The 9,824-nt window shown below is 39.6% G+C and overlaps 1 protein-coding gene across 2 annotated transcripts in view; it reads left to right on the forward strand.

Moving 5' to 3' along the window:
* The first annotated feature begins 339 nt into the window (after positions 1 to 339).
* LOC147301622 (NACHT, LRR and PYD domains-containing protein 3-like) overlaps positions 340 to 9,824 on the forward strand; it is a 16,763-nt gene continuing 7,278 nt past the window's right edge. For both annotated transcript variants that reach the window (XM_086282070.1, XM_086282071.1), the window contains exons 1-8: positions 340 to 756; positions 906 to 1,151; positions 1,342 to 1,429; positions 2,142 to 2,394; positions 2,478 to 2,528; positions 4,329 to 6,093; positions 6,193 to 6,366; positions 9,240 to 9,413. In XM_086282070.1, coding sequence (XP_086138196.1) covers positions 668 to 756; positions 906 to 1,151; positions 1,342 to 1,429; positions 2,142 to 2,394; positions 2,478 to 2,528; positions 4,329 to 6,093; positions 6,193 to 6,366; positions 9,240 to 9,413 — 2,840 coding nt within the window. In that variant the 5' untranslated portion in view covers positions 340 to 667. The remainder of the gene's footprint in view (positions 757 to 905; positions 1,152 to 1,341; positions 1,430 to 2,141; positions 2,395 to 2,477; positions 2,529 to 4,328; positions 6,094 to 6,192; positions 6,367 to 9,239; positions 9,414 to 9,824) is intronic.

Genomic DNA, 9,824 nt, shown 5'->3' on the forward strand with positions numbered 1-9,824 from the left:
TATATATATGTATGTATATGTATGTGTATGTATATTTATGTATGTGTGTATATATATTTATGTATGTGTGTGTGTGTGTGTGTATATATATGTGTGTGTGGGGGGGGGGGTGTATATATTTATGTATATGTATACATACACACACACATATACGTATATGTAGGTGTATATATGTATGTATATATATATATGTGTGTGTGTGTGTGTGTGTGTGTATGTATATATGTGTGTGTGTGTGTGTGTATGTATATATGTGTGTGTGTGTGTGTATGTATATATGTGTGTGTGTATGTATATATATATGTGTGTGTGTGTGTGTGTGTGTGTATATACTTAGACAACTGGAAGGTTTTCTTCATGTTTTCCTGTTTGTTCACAAAGCAAACTTCTGTCATTCATTTGTTCTTCTTACTGCAGTGGTTGGAGTGGTTTCCACACCTAATCAAATCAGTTTGGATCACTTTGCTTCACCTCAACACCCTGACAGTATTTACTGCTGTCTGACTGCATTCAGCTGACACTGAGATGAAGCAGAAAAGAAGCAGCTGATATTTGGACAGCACACATGGTAGAAAGGAGGATTTCAGTCAATGTGCACATGAATGATTTGTGTTTCCTCTGCAGGTGAAGGTAGAAAGTGTGTGTGAGCTGATGTGAATTCAGCAGCATGTATCAGTGTGAGGACAGAGAGGAGGGAGTCCCTCCCTCTAAAACCACTCTGTGTGGGGAACATGAGAGCCAGACCACAGCTCAGAGGTGAGATGATCATCTCTAACTGTCCATGACTCTTCTCCATGTCACAGCTCAGCACTTTTCCCTATTCACACTCAAAGGTGTGTGTGTGTGTGTGCGCGTGTGCGTGTGTGTGCGTGCGTGCGTGTGTGTGTGTGTGTGTCGCATTATAGTTCAGAGCAGCGGTACACACTGTATTCTGCCAGACCTGGGCCCAGCTGCAGATCTCTAACGACTGACTTGTACTTGGAGTTACCTGTGTTTATTACTCGAAAGCGCCTCCCTTCCAGTTTGTCCTCTTCACTGTTTTGTGGAGTGAATCAAACACAAGACTGTACTAAAATTGAACCTGAATCTAAACATGAACTGATGCCTGAAACAACAAGCATACCTGAACAAGAATCCTCTGCAACTTTGAAGTAAGTCACTGAAATACTAGTAACAGTAAAACCACAGAACTGTAAATCAACAGAGCGTCTGTGATTAAAAGGCTGAAGTAAAGGTGTGACTCATAAATCTGCTTTCTCACTTTACATGAAACACTTCTTTATAGAGATATTAACCATGCACAGTTAAATAATTCATTAAAATTGGATGATCTCTCTTCAGTCTTCAGATCCTCGGTTGTAAACATGTCATGGATCAGGATCAGGCTGGGCCCCGGCAGATGATCTGTCCAGTGTTGAACAGCAGTGCTGTAAGTCATGCTTCATCCTGTTTCAGTTCCTTTTCTTTATATTAAAAAAAGATTATTTCCTCTTTTGTTCCTGATAAGCAGACTGAGGTAAACATCACATTACAGCCACAGCAAAGGGAAGTGTCCTGATTTGAACCTGAACAAGTCATTATTCTGTCTCTTCTTCATTTTAGAAAACGCCTATCCACCTCAGCGTACAACATCACGTTTGACACCACATTCATGCTTGGCATATAATTTAACACAGAAGATAAATGCACAGTAAATGTTACCTCTAATGTAGCGACACCTTGAGATAGGAAACAAAATTGGGTAGTTTTGTCAGCCTCAGGGAACAACAGACTGCACTCTGATAACAAAGTCACAGGCAGGATGACAAAGACCAAGCAGCAAAGAGTCAACTCAGGTCACTCGGACCTCTAAGCAGAACACTGACCTAACAATTAGACTGTCCTTTTTTAAGAAAGCCTGTCTAAAATGAAACAATCCCAGGTTAATGCAAAATTGGAAAGCAAAGTTAAATTTGATGTTAGTCGCACAAAAATGTTGATTTTTATGGTTTAAAAGCCTATATTATCTGTTGTTTGACCAGTCTATTTGTTTGTTTTTTTTTCTGTTAATAACTCAGATGTTGGTGAGATTTTATAAAACGACTCTTTCTTGTTCATTGTTTAGTGTACGAATTATCAAAAACGTTCTCTTACTTTATCAGATAAAAAAGACAGACGGGCTTTTAAAGGAATGGCTGTGGGAAACTCTGGAGACTTTGGGAACTGAGGAGCTGAAAAACTTCAAGTGGTGTCTGCAAAATGTTACTGAGTCAAGGGATGGCTTCAAGCCAATCAAAAAGAGTCGACTGGAGAACGCAGACAGACTGGACACAGTGGACCTGATGGTGCAGATGTACGATACAAAGACTGCAGCGGTGACAAAGAAGATTTTAAAGAAGATCAAAAGGAATGAAGGTCTGCTATTTAGAGGAAATATAAAGGCTGTACCTGTTGTTTTAAACAATAATGAAAATGAATCCATTATTGGTTTTCAACAGGACAACCATTTCCCCAAATTCTGCTGCAGGATCAACCAGCTAATGCCACAGGTATGTGTTCATTATGGTACTAAATCATACTACGCAAAGACTGATAATATAACTGTAATATATGTAATAAAAAAGGGGGGAGACGAAATAGCTGATTTAATCTAAACCTTTCTCACCTTTCCACAATTCACTAACTTGCTTCTGTGTGAAAAGGTGAGTCTGCCCATATCTAACCACAAACAGTTTTCAACTCCAGTCAAACAAATCTTTAGTTAATCTGCTATATGAGTTGAACAATTTCTCAGTTTCCCAGACTTCCAAAGTAGATTATCTGTGACTGACTAGCAACAATGCTAGCAGATTTTGTCCACTAGAGTTTAATGATGGAAACCCAACATAAATTAGGGAGAACCAAACTTCTATTTTACCTTAATTCCAGTTTATGTTAAAAAACACACACACAAACACCTTTTTTATAACTTTATGACACACTTTTGCTTCAAAAGCTTCTTTTGCCTTAACCTTCACATTGTCCATGTCTAGCAGGGTGGGTTAGAGTTTTGGGGGTGATTCAGTGTTTTAAAGTGAGCAGTGGCCGCACACTATTTAGTTTTGGAATAGAAGTGAGAGAGAGGCAGTGTATAGCCATTGATATAACCATGGCATAGTAGAATAGGGAACAGCTGGGAGACACAGCTGAGGGCAATTACACGCGTGACAAAACTGGGAGGACACAGAGACAGATTGGAGGGTGAGTGAGAGAGAAGGAGAGAGAGAGAGAGCACAGAGGGGCACGAGAGGGGCACGAGAGGAAGCACAGACATGACGGGATGAGGAAAACATGGAACGTAAGGAGTGGACACAAGGCACAAGAACTCTCATAACAGTATAAACTTAAACACACAGAGGAAGGCACAGGGGTCAACTATACAGAGGGAAATGATTAAACCATCAGGGAACTAAACCGGGGCCACAAGAAACTAGAGACCCTGTAGAAATAAACTATAGACTAACAAAGAGAACTTGATACATAATTCACAACACAAAATGATATAAATCACAGGAACTCAAAATGCTAGGTCAGAAAACCCAGAACCCTGACAAATTCACTGAATTCAACCTTCATATCAACTGAATACAGTCTAGTGTAAAGAAAGTATAAAGAGTAAACTGCCAAGATAGTTTGTGAAGTATTAGCTTGTTTCTATCGGTTGTGTAAATCCACAAAGAGCAGTAAACTTCAGATCAGCACCAGCAGGTCAGCTGATCAAAACCTGCAGACAAAGAAATTCTACTTGAGCTTTCAATAGAAATGATAATAATATCAATCATAGGGTCACCCTCACCTGCCAAATCTCACTATTCTCTGACTGTACTTTTTTTTTTTTTTTTTTTTTTTTTTGGTTTACTAATATTATTTCAGTAATTTTGCCACCTCTAGCCATTAAGGAGAGGCCCTGAACAGAGCAGCAGTCCCATCTATTAATAATGACTAAGTGATGTCTCAGATATCTGCCTAAAATGTCTCCTGACATCTTCTAAGTGAGGGGTCTTGAGAAAGTTCAACTTAGAAGAGAGCCAAGGGCAGACTTAGGACACACTGAAGATTTTTCTCTCAGCTGGCTTGAGAATCCTTTGGTAACCTCTAGAAGATTAAGGATACAGTGGAGGATAAGGGAGAGGTCTAGAAGGCTCAGACAGCCTGGATCTGGATAAGTTTTAGGAAGATGGGTAGAATTTGTAATATTGTACTGATATCCTACACTGTAAATGTAGAACTGATCACACACATCCATGATAATGTTTTCATTGTTCACTAACTCTTACATCTTTCCATTTTTTTTTCTTTCTGTATTTAAGATGCTTTTGTTCAGTGTCATTGCAAAATTAAGTCCAAACTAAAGAAGAAATTCCAGTGTTTGTTTGAGGGGATCGCTAAAGCAGGAAACCCAACATTTCTTAATCAGATCTACACAGAGCTCTACATTACAGAACAAAAGACTACAAAGGTTAATGATGAACATGAAGTCAGACAGATTGAAACAGCATCCCAGAAAATGCACAGATCAGAAACAACAATAAGATTAGAAGATATCTTCAAAGGCTCCACTGGAAGAGATGAACCAATCAGAACAGTGCTGACAAAGGGAGTGGCTGGCATTGGGAAAACTGTCTTAACACAAAAATTCACTCTGGACTGGGCTGAAGACAAAACCAACCAGAACATTGAATTCACATTTCCATTCACTTTCAAAGAACTCAATGTGTTGAAGGAGAAAAAGTTCAGCTTGGTAGAACTTGTGCATTGTTTCTTTACTGAAACCAAAAAAGCAGGAATCTGCAGCTTTGAAGACTTCCAGGTTGTGTTCATCTTAGACGGTCTTGATGAGTGTCGGCTTCCTTTGGACTTCCACAACACTGAGATCTTTACTGATGTTACAGAGTCGACCTCAGTGGATGTGCTGCTGACAAACCTCATCAGGGGACATCTGTTTCCCTCTGCTCGCCTCTGGATAACCACAAGACCTGCAGCAGCCAATCAAATCCCTCCTGAATGTGTTAGTATGGTGACAGAGGTCAGAGGGTTCACTGACCAACAGAAAGAGGAGTACTTTAAGAAGAGATTCAGAGATGAGGAGCAGGCCAGCAGGATCATCTCCCACATCAAGACATCACGAAGCCTCCACATCATGTGCCACATCCCAGTCTTCTGCTGGATCACTGCTACAGTTCTGGAGGATGTGCTGAAAACCAGAGATGAGGAAGAGCTGCCCAAGACCCTGACTGAGATGTACATCCACTTCCTAGTGGTTCAGGCCAAAGTGAAAAAGGTCAAGTACGATGGAGGAGTTGAGACAGATCCACACTGGAGTCCAGAGAGCAGGGAGATGATTGAGTCTCTGGGGAAACTGGCTTTTGATCATCTGCAGAAAGGAAACCTGATCTTCTATGAATCAGACCTGACAGAGTGTGGCATCGATATCACAGCAGCATCAGTGTACTCAGGAGTGTTCACACAGATCTTTAAAGAGGAGAGAGGACTGTACCAGGACAGGGTGTACTGCTTCATCCATCTGAGTGTTCAGGAGTTTCTGGCTGCTCTTCATGTCCATCTGACCTTCATCAACTCTGGAGTCAATCTGCTGGTAAAAAAACAAACCTCATCTACAATCTTCTACCAATGTGCTGTGGACAAGGCCTTACAGAGTCCAAACGGACACCTGGACTTATTTCTCCGCTTTCTGCTGGGTCTTTCACTGGTAACCAATCAGATTCTACTCAGAGGCCTTGTGACTGATTCAGAAAGTATCTCAAAAGCAAGTAAACAGACAGTCCGGTACATTGAGAACAAGCTCTGTGAGAATCTGCCTACAGAGAAAATTATCAATCTCTTTCATTGTCTGAATGAACTGAATGATTGTTCTCTAGCAGAGACAATCCAGTTGATCCTGAGTTTAGGGCGTCTCTACGCATACGAACTGTCTCCTGACAAGTGGTCAGCCGTAGTCTTCATCTTATTGTCATCAGAAAAGGATCTGGATGTGTTTGAGCTGAAGAAATATGAGGTTTCAGAAAGGGCTCTTCTGAGGCTGCTACCAGTCATCAAAGACTCCAAGAAAGCTGTGTAAGTACACAGATATTCATTGAGATACTCAGCTTACTAGAAGAGCTAATCATTGCTTTGTTATTTGATTGATTGATTGACTGATTATTTTCCCTGTAGACTAAGTGGCTGTAACCTTTCACTGAGAAGCTGTGAAGCTCTGTCCTCAGTTTTAAACTGTGACTCATCTCATCTGAGGAAGCTGGATCTGAGTAACAACAATGTGCAAGATTCTGGTGTGAAGATACTGTCTGCTGGATTGAAGAGTTCATACTGCAGACTGGATTCACTCAGGTCAGAACAGAGTTAAAAGGCATGAGAACTCTAAATACTTGATAAACTAAATAATAATAATAATAATGATAATAATAAGGTTGCAAGCACAGATGATAGGGCCCTTGTGTATGTCCAGGCAAGCTGTAGTTACTTTTGTACATCTTGGTTGGAGCCTTTAATGTAAATTCGATCTACATGAGATGACACTATGTGTGATCTAATATCGCAGCATAGATATCTCAATGCTTGGATTCTCATGAAGCATGTGATGTTTAGGGCAGATCGAACTATACTTATATTTTATTTGCCCGAAAAATGCTGTTTCACAAAAACACAACTTTACATCACCAATATCTTTGGATTGAACTCACAAAAGATGCAGCCAGACTTGCACCTTAAAATCAAAATACAGTGGGATGCAAAAGTTTGGGCAACCTTGTTAATAGTCATTATTTTCCTGTATAAATCGTTGTTTGTTACAATAAAAAACGTCAGTTAAATATATCATATAGGAGACACACACAGTGATATTTGAGAAGTGAAATGAAGTTTATTGGATTTACAGAAAGTGTGCAATAATTGTTTAAACAAAATCAGGCAGGTGCATAAATTTGGGCACTGTTGTCATTTTATTGATTCCAAAACCTTTAGAACTAATTATTGGAACTCAAATTGGCTTGGTAAGCTCAGTGACCCCTGACCTCCTACATACATGTTGAATCCAATAATGAGACAGAGTATTTAAGGGGGTCAATTGTAAGTTTCCCTCCTCTTTTAATTTTCTCTGAAGAGTAGCAACATGGGGTCTCAAAACAACTCTCAAATGACCTGAAGACAAAGATTGTTCACCATCATGGTTTATGGGAAGGATACAGAAAGCTGTCTCAGAGATGTAAGCTGTTTCCACAGTTAGGAACATATTGAGAAAATGGAAGACCACAGACTCAGTTCAAGTTAATGCTCGAAGTGGCAGACCAAGAAAAATCTTGGATAGACAGAAGCGACGAATGGTGAGAACAGTCAGAGTCAACCAACAGTATGCAAGAGTGATGCAGAGGAAGCCTTTGCTCCGCCCACAGCACAAACAGAGCCGCTTGAGGTTTGCTAAAGCACATTTGGACAAGCCAGCTTCATTCTGGATTAAGGTGCTGTGAACTGATGAAACTAAAATTGAGTTATTTGGGCATAACAAGAGGCGTTATGCATGGAGGAAAAAGAACACAGCATTCCAAGAAAAACACCTGCTACCTACAGTAAAATATGGTGGTGGTTCCATCATGCTGTGGGGCTGTGTGGGCAGTGCAGGGACTGTGAATCTTGTCAAAGTTGAGGGACACATGGATTCCACTCAGTATTAGCAGATTCTGGAGACCAATGTCCAGGAATCAGTGACAAAGCTGAAGCTGCGCCGGGACTGGATCTTTCAACAAGACAATGACCTGAAACACTGCTCAAAATCCACTAAGGCATTCATGCAGAGGAACAAGTACAACGTTCTGGAATGGCCATCTCAGTCCCCAGACCTGAATATTACTGAAGATCTGTGGTAAAGAGAGCTGTCCATGCTCGGAAGCCATCAAACCTGAATGAATTAGAGATGTTTTGTAACGAGGAATGGTCCAAAATACCTTCAACCCCAATCCAGGCTCTCATTGGAACCTACCGGAAGCATTTAGAGGCTGTTATTTCTGCAAAAGGAGGATCTACTAAATATTAATTTCATTTCTTTTTTTTCTGGTGCCCAAATTTATTCACCTGCCTGATTTTGTTTAAACAATTATTGCACACTGTCTGTAAATCCAATAAACTTCATTTCATTTCTCAAATATCACTGTGTGTGTCTCTTATATGATATATTTAAATGACATTTTTTTTATTGTAACAACCAACGATTTATACAGGAAAATAATGACTATTAAAAAGGTTGCCCAAAGTTTTGCATCCCACTGTAGCTGATTTGTTATTGGGTTTTTTAGTATGACTTTTTTGCACATCTCAGCACATTACACGAGGGAGCTAAATTTCAGATAGACAGATTAAATGTAGCACCAGGGCCTAAACTTCGACAGAGGAGTTGTTAATAATGTTATATCCTCAATTTGTAGGACTCTTGTGCATGAAAGAAACCAGAAAGATCTTCATTTAGCCTGGAATAAGCTTGCTCCTCTGTATGTCATTAGAAAACTCCTCTGTAAAGCTAGGACATCTTAGTCTTCACTGATTGAAGAAATTATGAACAATGCTAGGAAAATGTAGGACTGCTTTCATACATTTGTACAATCTTTCTAAAATTAAAAACATCCTGGCTTACAGTGATGCTGAAAAAGTAGTTCATATATTTAATACTTCTGGAGTGGAGTGTTGTCATTTATTACATTAAAAGCTCAGTGAAACACCTTCAATTGATCCAGAATGCTGGAGAGTGTATATGTCGAATTTGTGGAACCAGTTCCCAGTTTGGATTTGTGAGGACTCTCTCTCTGCTTTAACAACTGGGTTTAAAAACCTTCCTTGTTCATAAAGTCAGGGTTGGATAAGGTCACCCTGAATTCTCCTGTAGTATTTTTCTATTAATGATTTCTATTATATACAGCCTAGATTTGTATAGCATGTTACACCCAGAGGAATTTGTGGTGACTTGTAGGATTTACACTATGGATAGCAAATGTTTAGCTGATGAAATCAAATGTTTTCTATGCATTTCCCACAGCTGCACACTTAGGAAATTCCCACCCTCTGGTCCCTGAAAGATTTATTTTATTATTTAACTTAGCTGCAACTGTTACCAATCTGTTTCTAATTTCTTATGTTTCTAACTCTTGCTGGTTGATAGAGGCACTTTATTTACATTTCAAATGAAATGTTTTTCGTGTTTATTATTTTCTGTCCAGGCTCTGTGACTGCAAACTCTCACAGAGAAGCTGTGACGTTCTGTCCTCAGTTCTCATCTCACAGACTTGTAGCCTGAGGGAGCTTGACCTGAACCACAATGATCTGCAAGATTCAGGAGTGAAGATGCTATCTGCTGCGCTGAAGAGGACACAGTGCAAACTGGAAATGCTCAGGTCAACAAGTGATAACTGGTAACAAATAAAGTAGATGGCCGCCCCTCCCTGAGCCTGGTTCTGCCGAAGGTTTCTTCCTGTTAAAATGGAGTTTTTCCTTCCCACTGTCGCCAAAGTACTTGCTCATAGGGAGTCATATGATTGTTGGGCTTTTCTACTGTATCTATTATTGTACGATCTACTGTACAATATAAAGTGCCTTGAGGTGACTTTTGTTGTGATCTGTCACTATATAAATAAAAATTGAATTGAATAACAAGGGGAGTTTAAAAGTAGCTTTGACAGTATTTTAGGAATTATTTCTCAATAGAAACTTTTTTTTATATTTGGACTGTATTCATTCAAACACTGGATACAATAGTGGGTTGACTTTAAAACAAAAAATCGAACCCTTCCTAAGTTATTTTTCTT

Source organism: Aulonocara sp. 'chitande type north' Nkhata Bay, linkage group LG23, assembly GCF_057382095.1.
Source record: "Aulonocara sp. 'chitande type north' Nkhata Bay isolate Kocher_YH1m ecotype deep benthic linkage group LG23, A_spYH_male_GT1.1, whole genome shotgun sequence".
NCBI lineage: Eukaryota > Metazoa > Chordata > Actinopteri > Cichliformes > Cichlidae > Aulonocara > Aulonocara sp. 'chitande type north' Nkhata Bay.